Here is a 17564-nt window from a genome sequence, read left to right as displayed (position 1 = left end):
TTTCTGATAAGAAATCCAATATTGATCTTCTTGAGGATCCTTTTTACATGACAGATTCACTTTTCTCTTGCTCTCTCAGGATTCTCTTTCAGTGGTTTGATTGTAATGTGTGTCAGTGTGGATCTCTGAGTTTTATTAAGAGCTGCCCACTCTGCCATTTTGCTCCTGTCACACTCTTGGTATATAGCTTCAAAAACAGAATATTTGAAAATTCTAAGATTTCAAAAGGTTGAACTTCTTAAAAGAACCAGTTTCAAGCACCAAAATGTTAATGCTAATAATATTTAGTTCTAACCTTAAAAATTAAGAGCTTATTGTAAAATCTGGATTTTAGTAATTGTTTTTGCTTTCTGTAATTATTCTGGACTAAATTTCATTGAGAAAATGAATGAAGATTTTAGATTTCACATGGGTTAACATAGAAAATGTTTTGTAATGGCATATATGACATCCAAGCATGTATCCTTAAATCACTAAATGTGAAAGAATGAGTTTTTACCATAAAATGGAAGAATGACTTTTGCCTTTATTTATATATGGAATAGTTTCCTTATTTGACCAAACTAATTTTGTATATAAAATGTTCACAATTTTCTTAACATAGCTGATACATTTTCTAAAAAAGATTTTATTATTTGAGAGAGAGAGAGAGAGAGAGACCATGAGCAGGGAGGAGGGGCAGAGGGAGAAGGAGAAGCACAAGGCAGATGCTTAACCAACTGAGCCACCCAGGCACCCAACATAGCTGATATATTAGATAAAGCTGTAAGATATACTTAGTCAAGCAGTCAGCTAATTAGATTTCCAAAAAATGTTGAATTACATTCCCACTTTAATTATAGGCTTTAAATTATTTTTAGTTTATCCTTTTGCACATTATTTTTTTTTCTGTGCAGTTATTAAACTGATCTCTCATTTTATAGTGCTTCTGGTCATTCTAAAGTGTCTGGAATTAAGATGCTTAGGAACTCTGCACCTTCTGGTCATTCTAAAGTGTTTGGAATTTAGATGCTTAGGAACTCCGCAAACCCAAATGGTTTGGAGGGATTATGGAGGGCTTTTCTAGAACCTGTCTTTTCCATTTTCTCAGTTCTTTTCAGCCATTCAGAACAGAGGTTCTATCTTAGGAGAGAACTAGGTTGCTTTCATCTAAAATATGTTTATTCTCTGGATTAGGGGAAAAGTCTTATTTGCTTTTTAAAAATCTGACACTAGATATGTAGGAACATATTTATCACCGAGTAATAGTGCCAGAACTATCTAATATTGCCAGAATTTTAAAATTTCAGGATACTGGACTGATGAACTAAAACAGGTGAAATTTAATGGAGATAAGCAAAGTCAGTTTTAAAAAACTTAACAGATTCTGTCAGGCTTGGCAAATATTTTATACAATGTAAAGTTGAGTTTGATTTGATGGCAGGTTTTCTGTAAACTTGTATGAATTAGTTACCAGTAAATAAAACTCCTAAGATCTTGGGTGGGATTAATAATAGCGTAATGACCAAAATGAGGGCATCAAAGTTTCATTGTCTTTTATAACTGTCACACCAAATTTTGAGTATCATTTATAGTTCTGAGCACTCTAAGTGGAAGATGAAGATCAAAAGAATCTGGAAACCATTTTATATGAAAAATAGCTTGCAAAACCTGGGGTAATTTATCCTATGCTGAAGTTAGGGCAAGATTAAATTAAATTGCTCTCTAGGGAAGGCAACTGGCCTCTCAGACACCCATATCAGGTGGCCTTGGTAACCACTTTCTAGAGTCTAGTAATCAACTTTTCAAGGCTGCAAACTAAATTTTGTCAGAATACTTGGAGTTCATCTCTCCAGTCTCTCAGGGCAAACTCAGGTTATAAGAGATTACTGGAAAAACCAGAATGTCAGTTCTCCTGCTAGACAACAATATTTATGTCAATGATATGTCCATACATCCAGTAGGATAGCTACACTGAAAGAATATATTAGGAAGATTGTATGTTAAGTGTGGACTTGGAGAAGTCGTAGGTGGACATTCTGAATATGACTGGTTATCTGTATGGTTTGATATTGCTGCCTAAGTGATTATGATAATTGAATGTGCCTGACACAGATATTCTGATAAGTTCTCTCTCTCTCTCTAGAATTCTTTTATAGAAGCCATGTAGAATGTCCCACTGATAACACGTTCTTTATACTGGTACTACCTAGTTATACTCTCCTAAAACACACCAGGTTTTTCAAAGAAAGATAGTAATCTTGATTGTAGATTTAGGGGCAGGGGATAGAGATAATTACATTTATCAGATTTTTAAATTCCACTTAGAGGTGTTCCTTGGTAGTATACCATATATGTACTCTATATCAAGGAGTGGGGGAAAGCTTAGGCTAACCTAATTAAAATTTACAGTTTAAGGGCTACTAAGGTAGAAGAGAAAGAACATTTATTCTTCCCCTAGCATCAAATTATGACAACACATGTGAAATGTTGCCTATCAGGTAGGGCCATTAGAGACTCAATGCCAAAAGTTTTTATTGGGTCTGGTAATAGAGACTCCCTTTGTGTAGTATATACCAAAATTCTAGACTCCCCGAAAGAAAGCCAGTGTCAGCATAATCCTATTGTTTGTATAACAGTTTGAGCAGAGTAGGCCGCCCTTATCAGGTAAGAAACAATGGAAAGACTCAAACCCAAGTTTCAAGACTTCTTTCAGCCAAGACCTTGCAAGCTGGACTTTCTAAAAAAAGCATTTCAAGTCTGCTATGTTAACTTATTTTACACAGTACTCTGAGAGTTTTACATTTGATTTTTGGAGTTTGCCTAGATGGCCTTTTGGTTATCTTGCCCATCTGAGCTTTTGGTTTCCTTTTTCTTTTCTTTTCTTTCTTTCTTTCTTTCTTTTTTTTTTTTTTTTTAAGATTTTATTTATTTATTCATGAGAGAGACAGAGAGATAGGTAGAGGGAGAAGCAGGCTTCCTGCAGGGAGCTTGATGCGGTACTTGATCCCAGGACACCAGGATCACAACCTGAGCCAAAGACAGACACTCAACCACTCAACCACTGAGCCAATACTGGGTACTTTCATTTCCTAAGCAGATAAAAACATGATTCTCTTGGATTTTATTCACTTGTTTATTTATTGTACCTGCTGTGTGCTAGGCACTAAACCATAATGTAGCAGGAAATACAAAAGATCTATAGTAGCATGGTTCTTGCTGTTAAAGTTCTTGGTTGATAGCTATAGTAGTAAGCTCAAGAATCCAGAGATCTTACTAGATGCTTTTGGTTCTCTTCTTTTTTGTAATTTTGATGCCTGCCAGATTTAGCTACTTCGTTATGTTCTCTTCACACTGTTCTTTCTGATCTTTTCTTTTTTAATTAGGTAGGCTCCACACTCAACATGGGGCTTGAACTCACAACCTTGAGATCGAGAGTCGCATGCTCTACTGACTGAGTCAGCCAGGTGCCCCCACTCTGTTTTTTATAACTTTTTATGAACAATTTTGCCTGGAGATCTTCACTTTAAGTAAACATTTATTGAGACTCTAGTGACCCTCAGGTAACTCAGGAAAGGAAAGGGGAGATGGGCTGGTTAGGGAACCTCCTGAAGTGGTGATCAGGAAATTCTAAGCCTGAGCACCTCAAAAACTGGTTCCAGAAGCTGTAAGATGACAGATTACAGCCCAGAGTAGCAATCTGCTTTCCAGGTAACAGATAAACATAACCGTTTCTTACTACAAAAAGTATTTGTCACAGTGAGATTGGTTGCCTACTCTATTGAACACCTGTGTAACAATTGATTCTTTTTTCAAGTTGCTTTTGGACTGTGGTTTGGGAAATGGCAGCACTTCAGAGAGTGGCACAGAGTCTGTTGTGGCCCAGCACAGGATACTGATCTTCTGTCAGCTTAAAAGCATGCTTGATATAGTGGAACATGATCTTCTCAAACCTCACTTACCCTCTGTCACTTATCTGAGATTAGATGGCAGCATACCTCCTGGTCAGAGGCATTCCATTGTTTCACGGTAAGTGGCTTCGAAAACTCTTAGACAGCAAGTTATACTTAGTTATTAGTTACATAGAAGTTTACCTCATGACTAAATGTCTCTACATGTGTTTTGTTATCTCATAATTCAACCCAACTAAACCCTTTTTATTATTATTTTTTAATTTTTTTTAAGATTTTATTTATTCATGAGAGACGCAGGGAGAGGGAGAAGCAGACTCCCAGCTGGGAGCCTGATGCAGGATTCAATCCTAGGACCCCAGGATCACGCCCTGAGCCAAAGGCAGACGCCCAACCACTGAGGCACCCAGGTTCCCCCAAACCCTTTTAAAATACAAGAATATAATTGAATAGTTTTAGTTTAAAAAAAGAAAAAAACGTGACAGTAGTAGGAAAGCACTCTGAAGGGCATGGAAGAAATTTAAGGCATCAATAAAAAATAGAGACAATGACTTTCCCACTGACCTTTTTTGGGGAGTTAGAGTAGGAAGAAGCAAACAAGAGGCTTAGCTAAGATCTCTAACATCCCTGTGTCTCTGCTGAGAACAAGTGGGAAGTTGGCATAGGTAGGAAGCAGAATTGGTAAGTGCAGTGTTTAAAACCTGTAGTCTGCCTTCTCTGCTTTAGAAACCTCAGAGGTTGGGTTTTTAAATTCAAGCTCCTAGGTTTTGTCCCAGACCTGCCTACTTTAAAAGATTATTGGGCACAGTAGTATTAGAGACCCACTAAGGAATTTTGGAGGCAGACAGACCTAGGTTTGACTCCTGACTCTAGACATGTCCAGTTGAGCCTATTTATTGAAAATTATAGTATCTACAAGGACAAGAATATCTTTATAGAGCTATTATAACAACAGAATACACATAAAGCACTAAGTCCATCATTTGATTCATAGTAAGAATGGAATAAATAGTAGCTTGGTAATGTTACTTTTTCTTTTTCCTAGAAGCTATCTCTCAAAACCTTTATCAGTATCTTCTGGGATTAGCACAATACTAGCAACTACTTCATCCTCTAATTTTCCTGACTCATGGATCCTTTCCCCCAACTCTTCTATCTCCATATGTTAAAGGTTCATAGTTGAGTTTTATCTTCATTAGTGTTTAATTACATTTTTACTAGTTGGTCTTTATCTGTCCTCCTAAAAATATAACCTAGTTGACTTAGTTTTTTTTTGTGAAATATCTGAAATGTTCTAAAAAACATTCTACTACTGAAGATGTGTTTTTCTTTTTTTTTTTTTTTTTTTTTTTTTTTTTTTTTTTGAAGATGTGTTTTTCATCTCAAGTGGTCACAGAAATGTCCACATCTTTTTTTTTATTTTTTTAAAGTAAACTCTAGGGACACCTGAGTGGCTCAGTGGTTTAGCGCCTGCCTTCGGCCTGAGGCGTGGTCCTGGAGTCCCAGGATCCGAGTCCCACATCAGGCTCCCTGCATGGAGCCTGCTTCTCCCTCTGCCTGTGTCTCTGCCCCTCTCTGTGTGTGTCTCTCATGAATAAATAAATAAAATTAAAAAGTAAAATAAAAATAAAGTAATCTCTATGCCCAATGTGGGGCTTGAAATTATAACCCCGAGATGGGGGTCATATGCTCTACTCACTGAGCCAGTCCGGCACCCCCATATCATAGTTTTAAGATTTATTTATTTGCAAGAGTGAGTGAGCATGCAAGTGGGAGGAAGGACAAAGGGAGAGGGAGACAGAGAAACTCAAGCAGATGTGGGGCTCCATCATGACCCTGAGGTTATAACCTAAGCCAAAACCAAGAGTTGGATGCTTAACCAACTGAGCCACCTGGGCACCTCCCCCCATATCATAGATTTTTAAAGCAGTGTCTTCATTTAGGCTCTTTAATTTTTTTTTAAGAGTCCAGTTTATTACAGAAACCTTAAGATATGCTAATTTTATTTTTTAATATCTATACTTTTAGGTTTAACAATGATCCATCCATAGATGTTCTTTTACTTACAACTCATGTTGGCGGCCTGGGGCTTAACTTAACAGGCGCTGACACAGTAGTATTTGTGGAGCATGACTGGAATCCTATGCGTGATCTACAGGCCATGGACCGAGCCCACCGCATTGGGCAGGTAAAAAAATCATCACTCACAGGGTGTTAACCTGCACTGTGGGAAAAATACCCAAAAGAGCCAGGAAGCCTTGGTTTTAGCTCCTTCTCTGATACTAAGTGTTGTGACCTTAGCAAGTTACCCAGTATGTTGTACCACATCCTCAGGCGTTAAGTAAGGTAATTAGACTAAGGAAACCCCAGACACTGTCCATTCCTAATATTTAATTCTCTGCCAAATAATAAAATTTTAAACTCATGAAGTCAGGTTAATAAAATCCAATCCTTATTAGATAGTGTTTAAGTACTTAGTTCAAGTATGCAAGCCCCCTGATTTGATGAACTTCAAAAGCTTATCAGTTTATTTGTGCTACAATTGCTTACCTTCTTTTTGTCATTCAGAAACGTGTGGTTAACGTGTACCGGTTAATAACCAGAGGAACATTGGAAGAGAAAATAATGGGTTTGCAGAAATTCAAGATGAACATAGCAAATACTGTTATTAGCCAAGAGAATTCTAGTTTGCAGAGTATGGGGACAGATCAACTTCTTGACCTGTTTACTCTTGATAAGGTAAAGAACTTAAACAATTTGCTATATCTTTTACTGTGTTCACAGACTTCCCAGGACTGCTTGGTGAAAGTATTAAAGTGAGCAGCAAAAGGCATTCACTTTAGTATTAACTAGGCAACCCTTTGAGAGAATTTTTGATGTCCAGATAAAACTCTTTAAGTTTTGACTTTCTGATTGCTGTCTTTAGTGTCTTGCCTCAGGTTTCTTAGCCCTTTCCTGCTAAAAGACAGCTATTACTGGAGTCAGCTAGACTTGGGTCTGTGTTTCTTGCCTTGTTACCTATTAACTGGTGACCTTTGGCAAATTAATTTCTCTGCTCAGAGACTTCTGTGCCCTTGGGAGGATAAAAAGGATGGTATTACATGGTTGCGAAGATAAAAATGGAATAATATCTGTAAGCACTTAGAAAGGTTACCTAGTATAAATCCTCAATAAATACTAGCTGTTATTATTATTGTGGATGATGGAACTAATATATTAGATAACAGTCCATAATCAAAGGATGCAACAGCCAGAAATATTGGTCTAATAATGTAAAACCAATAGGGTTGGATTTAAAGTCCTGCATAGGTTCTTGGAAAATGCACTGTGCACTCAGTATAAATTATAGTGAGAAATGGCCTAATATAATAAACTAGCTCTAATAATAGAATTGTAATGTCCAAATATGAGAGAAAGTAGTTCCATTGTACTCTTTGTGTGTTCAGCCCACATTTAGAATATTAGGTCTGGTGTGCTGAGTGCTGCATTTTAAACAGTAATTAATTAGTTCATCCCCATGAGATGGCCAGATGGAGGAAGGTTCTTCGGTCATGTCATATAAGTAAGGTTGAACAGGATAACATATAATCTAGAAGAAGACTCAACAAAACCTGGATTGCAAAACAAACAAACAAAAAAAACAAAAAAAAAACCAAAACCTGGATTGCTATTTTCAAATAACTTTTGATCTGTTCAGAATATTCTTATGGGTGATTTTTAGCAAACAGAACTGTGCTCGGGGGATATTACAAGGAAGCAAAAGCAATTGCCAGAATTGCCATAAAGGATCTTATTGTGACAGTTGGAAAAATTTGAATATGGACTTATACAGCAGTATTAAGTTTCCTTAATTTGATAATTATACTTTGATTATGTAAGAACATCCTTGTTCTTAAGAATACAGGCTGACTCCTATATAGGGATAAAAAGCCATAATATATACAACTTACTCTCAAATGTTTGGGAGAAGACATATATATTTATATGTATATGACAAATACATACATCTACAACTAACAATGAGTTCTTTGTAATGTTCTTATAATTCTTTCTGAAGAAAAAGCTTAAACTGATAAAATTGTTAGGACTGTGGGAAAATAGAATTAGGTTAACTTATGAGATCACAAACTTGCTCATCATTTAAAGTGTCAAACTCTGTTGAATGAGTGCAATGTTAGAAACAAGTATGAATTTTAAAGTAGAATATTATTTCCGAAGTTCATAATCTTTCATTTTATCTTTCTGCCAATTTTTCTGAAGGATGGCAAAGCAGAAAAAGCTGACACTTCTACTTCCGGAAAAGCAAGTATGAAATCAATTCTTGAAAACCTGAGTGATCTTTGGGATCAAGAGCAATATGATTCAGAGTACAGCCTGGAAAATTTTATGCATTCTCTCAAGTAACTATCAAATATTGGAAATGCAGTTGCTGCTAGTTCAGTTACATTTCTGCTGATATTCAGCAAATTTCAAAGTTTATGGTGAACTTTTAGCTCAATGTGTAAATAGATCTGAAGAATATTCAGCATAACGCTGGTTCTTGTTTCACTGGGGGGAACAAGTTATTCTCAAATATTTGCACTGTATTAAATTTAAATGTTAATGTGAAATGGTTTAAATTTTACATGCTGAATAGCTGCAGAGCAGAGGAACCAAACCAGGTTTACATGTGCTACCATGAGGTGTTCTTACTGGGAACGAGCCTCCTATCTTTATGTAGTCACTTTGTACAGGATAATATCGATGAGTACTTTAGTGTTCATGTACATTTTTTCTTTTAAATAGAAATTGTTTTTATAAATGATTAAAAATAGGGCTTTTTTTTGTATAAAAGCCTTAATGAGCCATAATTTTAAAAAATAATGACTATGATATTGGTCACTCTTGGAACATGAAAATCTTAGACAATGAATTGAACCTGACCCTTGGTGGAAACCTTTATATATTTAATGCAGATACATAGTGTTTTTCAAATCTTTAACATCATTTTGTCAACTTTTAAAATATATCAACTATTCTGAATACAGGTAATGGTCTATTTAAGGCTATCATAACATCCTATTAAGAGGGTGTTTTTTTAATTTATCTAATGGCTAGGATATAGCCAGATTCAGAGAACATATGTACTCAATAGGTTTCAATCATATATATATATAATATATTTTTTGTAACTATGAACATATACAGTTTTCCAGAAGTAGATTTTACACTGTTTAGAATTCCAAAACCTATGGTGAAAAGACTGTTTATCGTAGTAATGCATGACAGAAGCATAAAAGGGAGAAATAATTCCTTTATATACACAAACATACATAAATACACATATCTATATGCACACACATACCTATCCTGCATCCTACAAGGTGCTTGGTATTGGCACTAAAATCATGTAGTTATACTGAGCAGCAATAATAATTGGGCATGAAGCTGATTAGTTAGGAAAGTGAGCTCAATGGTGAGGGTGGGTATATGCATATAGATATGCATGTATGTGTATGTGTATAATTTTATAAATTTCACACATAAATTAATACATGCCTGTGTGCATATATATGTATGGAATATATTTGTATATACATGTACAGGTAATAAACATCCCCAAGGTTTGTGGCTGGCCATACACATAGGCATTGGTTTAAAAACCATCAGACCTCAGTTGTAAAAGAACTTTTTTTGTTTAAAATCATTAAAGTTATACTGTTCTGCAGCATTTAGACATGGACATTTGTCACATTTCATTAGCTTTGACAACCATACTGTAACATTAAACCTAGCATTCCACAGAGAATAAAAAATAAGATTGAAACTGTAAAATATATGCAACTGTGTGTTATTTGTAGGAAATATCACTAGAAAAATCAAAGGACTAAAATTAATTTTTCAGATATAAAAGTTCTAAGAAAGCTCAATACCTTTTTTTCTTACTAAATGGTTATTTCTTCATTGTTCAGGATTTATTTTTTTTTTAATTTTTATTTATTTATGATAGTCACACACAGAGAGAGAGAGAGGCAGAGACACAGGCAGAGGGAGAAGCAGGCCCCATGCACTGGGAGCCCAACGTGGGATTCGATCCCGGGTCTCCAGGATCGTGCCCTGGGCCAAAGGCAGGCGCCAAACCACTGCACCACCCAGGGATCCCATGTTTAGGATTTATATTCAGATTATAGAAGACCAAAAGGAATCTCTTATGTAGAACATCCGTTGTAATAGCACTGGGTAGCTAAACCAGTATACATGAGTTAAATTCTTATTTGCCATTTATGTAAGCCAGATTACATAGCTCATAATAACTGATGTTTTGTAAGAATATGTAGGCAACAATATATAATTAAAGAAATAGGAAAGGGCAGAAGAATTCACACCATAAAACTTAAAGATCCTTTTCCAATTTGAAAGGTCAGAAAGGCTGAAAGATACTTAACTAGTTTAAATTTTAAGAGAGTAAAATATTTCTAGAAGTATACACAGGAAAATGGTTGCCTCTTAGTGGAAAAAGGTTGTAGGTCAGAGGAAGACTTAGTGTGACATAACATTAAAAAAATAACCTTTTGAACTGAATAAAATTAAACCACACATTCCAGCTTTTCAAGTAAAAACAGGTAAGAACAATATTTTTGTTAAGTGACCCATTTAGAGTCACAGTAGTATAGCTTAGGAATAAATGGATACATAGGGAAAATTGAACTTAATATATTAAAGATATTTATAGTTAATTTTGTGAATGTAATAAGGGTATGGTAGTTAACTTTTTTTAAGTGTGCGTGTGGGAAGCAAAACAAGCATAAGAGGCTGTTGGTATTTTAAGCTGAATAATGGATTCATGGATATCCATTGTACTAGTTCTCTTGTTTTATGTTTATTTTTAACTTTTTGAAATTTTCCATAATCAGTCATCAGTAGTAATTCCTATAGGAAAATCTTACATATTTAGCACTATAGAAATATTGTTACAGGTATATATCCATGAACATTTCTCCAAAAATTATTCAAGTCTTTCAAGAAGAGCTTATTAAAATGGTAACAAGGATGAAAGTCTCTAATACTGGGACCAATTGAACCAGTATATTATAGCCTTATTCCTTCTGGGTGGTTATTAAAAGTTTACTTTTGAATAAGCTTATATAACACTTTACGAACCATATAAAATATAAAGTTTTATAAAATACTTTTTTTTGTAAAGATTTATTTATTTATTCATGAGAGGCACAGGGTGGGGAGAGACAGGCAGAGGGAGAAGCAGGGAGCCTGATGCGGGACTCGATCCCGGGACTCCAAGACCACGCCCTGGGCCAAAGGCAGGTGCTAAATCACTGAGCCACCAAGGGATCCCCCTATAAAATACTTTTAAAAAGTAAAATGTGAAGCTGTTTGAGAATGTGACCACTTAGAGGCAAAAGTGGGGTAATTGTAAGAGTGTAATAGAAATTATAGAAAAACAGCTAGTATTACATTGCATATCTGTTACAAATATTTAATCCCAGTACAATCTTATACCTCCTGATTATAATAAGATAGTACTCAGTGTGAATCTGTAAAGCAAAAACTTGAGTCTTGACAATTAATAAAAAATGTTTCCTGGGATCCCTGGGTGGCTCAGCGGTTTAGCGCCTACCTTTGGCCCAGGGCATGATCCCGGAGTCCCGGGATCGAGTCCCATGTTGGGCTCCCAGCATGGAGTCTGCTTCTCCCTCCTCCTGTGTCTCTGCCTCTCTCTATGTCTATCATAAATAAATAAAGAAAATAAATCTTTAAAAATTAAAAAAAAATGTTTGCTATTCACACAAATTAGTGTTGGTCATCATCTCTAAGATGACAAAAATTGTCTCCTACTTCAAGACAATTCCTGCCAGTCCATGGTAGATTCTCTCAAACCAGTGAAGTTCTGTTAAAGAATGTAGAGGCTGAGATCCTATTACCTGTGTAGGGACAAAAGACTTGGTTTCAGGCTTTAGTAGAAAATGGAGCTATAACTTAATTTTCTTTATAGAGCCTCATAGAACTCATGTATTCAAATGGGACCAGCACAAATTATCCATCAGCCCTCAGAAACACAGTCTGAAAAATCAGAATCCTAGGCTTGTACTACAGGTTAAGTTTAAGGTCTGGATGTAATAAGTATTTACTGTAGGAACCATAAATCAAGAAAATAACAATTCTGGGACCCTAGCAGAAGCAAATACAAAATTGCCATTTAGGAATAGTTTCAGATCAGGGTCCCGTGGGGGAAAGATTCTAAGATTAAGTTTACACAGACAATCTATAGAAGGCAGTGAACTACCAGGAAGAAAAGTCAGGAGATGCAAATAGAATTAGTTCTTAAAGAACTGCAAATAGGGCAGCCAGGGTGGCTCAGCGGTGTAGTGCTGCCTTCAGCCCAGGGCCTGATCCTGGAGACCTGGGATCGAGTCCCGTGTTGGGCTCCTTGCATGGAGCCTGCTTCTCCCTCTGCCTGTGTCTCTGCCTCTCTCTGCCTCTCTCTCTCTCTCCCTCTCTCCTCTCTCTCTCTCTGTCTCTCATGAATAAATAAATCTTAAAAGAACTGCAAATAGAATAATGTCAGTAACTATAAAGTAATATGATTAAAATAATTAAATATAAAAACAAATTTCAAAAAGATCCATAAACGAATACTGGGATTGAAAATTTGATAGTTATTAGTGCAGATTTCACACAACAGGAGATTTTGACCTGGAGGATTGATTTTACAAAATCACCTATAATGGGTTATAGAGATGAATTAATAGAAACTGAAAGAGCAGGCAAAAATCCTGGGGGATGGAATGAAAGCATCTAGTATACACTGAGTAGGCCCAGAAGGAAAGGGAGATTTTGGGACAAGAGACAAGACATCCAAAAAAAAACAAAAAACAAAACAAAAAAAAAAAAAAAGAGACAAGACATCCCTCCATCTAGTCCATCAGCAAGCTATTTCTAGCTCTAAGATAAATTCCAAATCTGTTCACTTTTCTTCACTACTACTATAGTTTCCATCAACTTAACTCCCTCGAACTACTATATTCTGACTGGTCTTCCCTGCTTGCCAAATTCTCCAGTAGCTTCCTCTAACACTCACACTGAATGTGAACTCAGTACAGTCTACAGGATTTACAGTTTCTGGCCCCTGCCCCTCTCTGACTTTCTCTAAGTTCACCATATTTACCCCAGCCAAATCAATCTGCCTGTATCTCGACATAAAACCAAATGCTTTTTCATCTTGGTTTGATTCTTGCGCAACAGTGGTATAGTGGGAAGACATAGAAAACAAAAAAGGGAGGAAATCTGGAAGAAAAGAAAGGTTAAGAAATCAAGAATTGTCTTTTGGTCATTAAATTAGAGATTTCTATAGCAAAGTAGAGATAATGAGTAGAGGCTAGGTTATAGTAGGTTATAGGTTAGAGCTCAAAAGAAAGGTCAAGACTGGAAACAAATTTGGAAGATAATTAAAAGCATGAGACCAAATAAGATCTGGGAGCTTATGTATGTAATGAAATACTATACAGCAGTGAAAAATCAACGTGTAAGAAAACATGGATAAATCTCAAGGGTCAATGATAAAAATAGAATCTGTAGTCTGCATCCATTTATATAAAGGCTGGGAAACAGGCAAAAATGAAACACTGGGGAATTACAAATCACGTATATGGTTATCTCACATTTAAAAAATAAAAAATAGGGCAGCCCTGGTGGCGCAGCGGTTTGGCGCAGCTTGCAGCCTAGGGCGTGATCCTGGAGACCCTGGATCGAGTCCCACATCGGGCTCCCTGCACGGAGCCTGCTTCTCCCTCTGTCTGTGTCTCTGCCTCTCTCTCTGTGTCTATGAATGAATGAATGAATGAATGAATGAATGAATGAATAAATAAATAAATAAATAAATAAATAAATAAAAATGGCAGTCATCTGCACATCATTTATTTGTCATTTTCTACTCTGTGCCGAGCACAATGGAAGAAGCTCAAAGACTAGTGAGGAGTGGGGATACCAAAGTCAACAGCTGGTACAGTTACATTAATTTCAGAAAAAGGACCCTTCAAGGTAAATAGTATTTTCAATAAAAGAGTATCTCATAATGATGAGACTCAGTTAACCTGTTATAACAATTCCAAACTGATACACATCTAAAAAATAGACAAAACCACAAAAAAGAAATGAAAACTCGAAGGTCATGATGAAAGATTTTAACAACTCTTTTTCAGTAGAACAAGCAGACCGGGGAGTGGGGAGTGGGGGATGACAACACGATATAGATAATTTTAATACAATGAAAAAACATTACTTCATTGACACACACACACACACACACACACACACACACACACACACACCCAGAGCCACTCAACAACTCCAGAATACATTCTTTGAAAATTTGTGGAACATTTACCAAACTGACCATGTGCTGAACCATAATGCAAATCCTGGCAAATTTCAAGAAATCATATGTTGTGTTTACTTCCTCCAAGAGCATAAGTATTGGCATAAAGACAGAGATACACTTGAGGCCCTCCCCAGTGCATGCAGGCCATAAAAGGAAGCTATACAAATTAGAAAATAAAACTTTATAATGATTATATGAAATTCCAGAGAATCTACCAAAAAAACTACTAGAAGGAGATTAGTAAGTTTGTAGGATATAAGGTCAATAGACAAAAAGTTGCATGTCTCTATATTAGCAATAAAAAAATTGGAAATTAAAGTTTAATTAAAAATTAAAGTTTAAATAAACTTTTTGTAATTGCACCAAACTATATAATACCCACAGCTACAGCAAACATTAAACAGAACCAAACTCAGATAAACATAAAATCTCACACTAAAGGCCCATTGACCATTCATGTCCAACTTTCAACACAAAATTACAAAACATGCTAAGGCAAGAAAGAGAGACAATATGAAGAGACCAAGCAACACTACCAGACTCCTATGCAAAGATTTTGGAATTACTAGACATTTAAAATAACTGATTAACATGCCATGGGCTTTAATGGAACATGCAAATAACATAAAAGGATAGATGAGTAATGTAAACCAAGAGACTGAAACCTGAGAATAAAAAGGGAATGCTAAAAATGAAAACTAACAGAAATGAAAATACCTTTGATGGTATTTTCAACAGACTCATCAACAGACTTGATACTGAGTCAAGTGACCTTGAAATATGTCAATTGAAACTTCACAAACCGAAATGCAAAGGGGGGAGAAAGATGAAAGACAATACCCAAGATTCGAAGGATAATTACAAATGGTGTACCATATGTGTAATGGAATATCGGAAGAGAGAGAAAGCAAAAGAAATATTTTAAGTACTGATGACTGAGAGGGTTTTAAAATTAATGTCGGGAAGCTCAGAGAACAGCAAGCAGAATAAATACCCCAAAAATCTACACCTATGCATATGCATATTTAAACTGCATAAAGCCAAAGACAAAAATTTTTGAAAGAAGCTGGGCAGGAAAACATCTTTACCTATAAAGGAACAATGATAAAAATTTATCAGACTTTTCTTCACAAATCATGCAAACAAGAAGAGTAGAGTGAAATACTTAAAGTGGTAAAAGTAAAAACTCCCAACAACCTACAATTCTTTGTCAAGTGAAATTATCCTTTAAAGATGAAGGAGAACTAGAGACTTTCTCAGACAAAAACTGAGGAAATTTGTCACCAAGGAGACCTGCCTTGCATGGAATGTTGAAAGGAATTCTTCAGGGAGAACGAAAATGATAAGCAGAAACTCAGATCTACATAAAGAAAGGAAAAGCATGAAGGGGAATAAATGAAGGTAAAATAGCACCTTTAACTTTTTGTGCTTAATTGATTTAATAGAAAACTGTTCAAAATCATAGTAATACGACAAAAACTAATTCAAAGGGCTACATGCTCCCCCATGTTTACTGTGGCATTATTTAAAATAACCAAACTACAGAAGTAGCCTAACTGTCCATTAATAGGTGAATGGATAAAGAAGATGTGTGTGTGTATGTATGTATACACACACACACACAGACATAAAATGGAATATTACTCAGCCATAAAAAGTGAAATCTTGCCATTTGCAATGATATGGATAAAGCTAGAGAGTATAATGCTAAGTGAAATAAGTCAGCACTTTCTCTGAAAAGACAAATACCATATATTACTCATATGTGGAATTTAAGAAACTAAAGGCAGGGGAGGGGGTGAGAGACAAACCAAGAAACAGACTCTTAACCATAGATAACACACATGATTACCAGAGGGGAGGTGGGTGGGGGCATGGGTGAAATGGTTGATGGGGATTAAGGAATGCACTTGTTAGGATATGCACTGGTTAATGCATGAAATTTCTGAATCACTAAGTTGTACACCTGAAATTCATATAATACTTTATGTTAACTGTACTGGAATTACAATTTAGTAATAAAAATAGCAACAATGTACTTGGTAATTATACATAAGTGACATGAATGACAGCCATAAAGGACAAGAGGAAGGAAGTAGAAATACTCTCTTATATGGTATCTGTACTACCCATGAAGCACAGTATAGTGTTATTCAAAAGTGGACTTAGAATATTGTCAATGTACACTGCATACCCTAGGGCCACCAGTAAAAATTTTGTAAAATAAATAAAATTGACATCTATTAGAGAATCTAATGATTTGCCCAAAAGAATCCAGAGAAGGCAGAAAAAGGGTTTGGGAGTCTTTAGAAGATACAAAAAGCGAGAACGATGAGTAAAAAACAGCTATAATATGGTAGATTTTAATACAACTATATCAATAATCACTTTAAGTGTAAATAGCCTAAATACATCAAGGCAGAGACTGAGTAGATTTAAAAAATAAGACCCAACTACATGTTAATCTACAAGAAACCCACTCTCTCTCTTTCTACTCTGCAAAAGACACTGGTAAGAGAAGGAGAAGAGAAGCCACAGACTGGAATAAAATATTTGCAAAATGCATAGAGGACTTGCATCCAAAATATACAAAGAACTCTTAAAACTCAACAATAAGAAAACAACCCAATGTAAAAAATGGGCAAAAGATTTGAACAGACTTCTCACCAAAGAAAATACAGAATAGCAAATAAGCATATGAAAAGATGCTCAACATCATACATCATTACGGAATTGCAAATTAAAGCAATGAGATGCCACTACACACCTCTTAATAGCTAAAATCCCAAACCTGATGACACTAAATGCTGACAAGGATGTGGAAGAACAGGAAGTCTCATTCATTGCTGGTAGAATGCAAAATGGTATAGCCACTTTGAAAGACAGTTTGGCATCCTATTGCAAAGCTAAACGCAGTCTTACTCTGTGATACAGCAATCATGTTCATATTTACCCAGATGAGTTGAAAACTTACGTTCACCAAAAAGCCAGCTCATAGATGTTTATAGCAGCTTTATCCATAGTTGCCAAAAACAAGAAGCAACCAAGATGTTCTTCAGTAGGTGAGTGGATAAACTGTGGTACTTCTAGACAATGGATAATTATTCAGCACTAAAAAGTAATGAGCTCAAAAGCCATGAAAAGACATGGGAAAAACCTTAAATGCATCTAGCTTAGTGAAGGAAACCAGTCTGAAAAGGCTTTCTACTATATGATTCCAACTATGTGACATTTTGCAAAAGGCTCAAACTATGGAGACAGTATAAAGATCAGTTGTTGGCAGGGGGAGGGGGTATGAA

The 17564-nt window shown here is 35.8% G+C and overlaps 1 protein-coding gene across 1 annotated transcript in view; it reads left to right on the top strand.

The window, feature by feature from the left end:
• Positions 1 to 9704, top strand: part of BTAF1 (B-TFIID TATA-box binding protein associated factor 1) — a 74311-nt gene extending 64607 nt beyond the window's left edge. Inside the window, exons 33-36 of the mRNA XM_041744207.1 lie at positions 3797 to 4008; positions 5919 to 6078; positions 6459 to 6629; positions 8151 to 9704. Of these exons, the coding sequence (XP_041600141.1) occupies positions 3797 to 4008; positions 5919 to 6078; positions 6459 to 6629; positions 8151 to 8294 (687 nt within the window). The 3' untranslated portion in view covers positions 8295 to 9704. The remainder of the gene's footprint in view (positions 1 to 3796; positions 4009 to 5918; positions 6079 to 6458; positions 6630 to 8150) is intronic.
• Positions 9705 to 17564: the final 7860 nt, after the last annotated feature.

Source organism: Vulpes lagopus, chromosome 2 (assembly GCF_018345385.1).
Source record: "Vulpes lagopus strain Blue_001 chromosome 2, ASM1834538v1, whole genome shotgun sequence".
Lineage (NCBI taxonomy): Eukaryota > Metazoa > Chordata > Mammalia > Carnivora > Canidae > Vulpes > Vulpes lagopus.
Note: the sequence above shows the minus strand (reverse complement) of the source record. Positions and strands in the feature narration are given on the sequence as shown.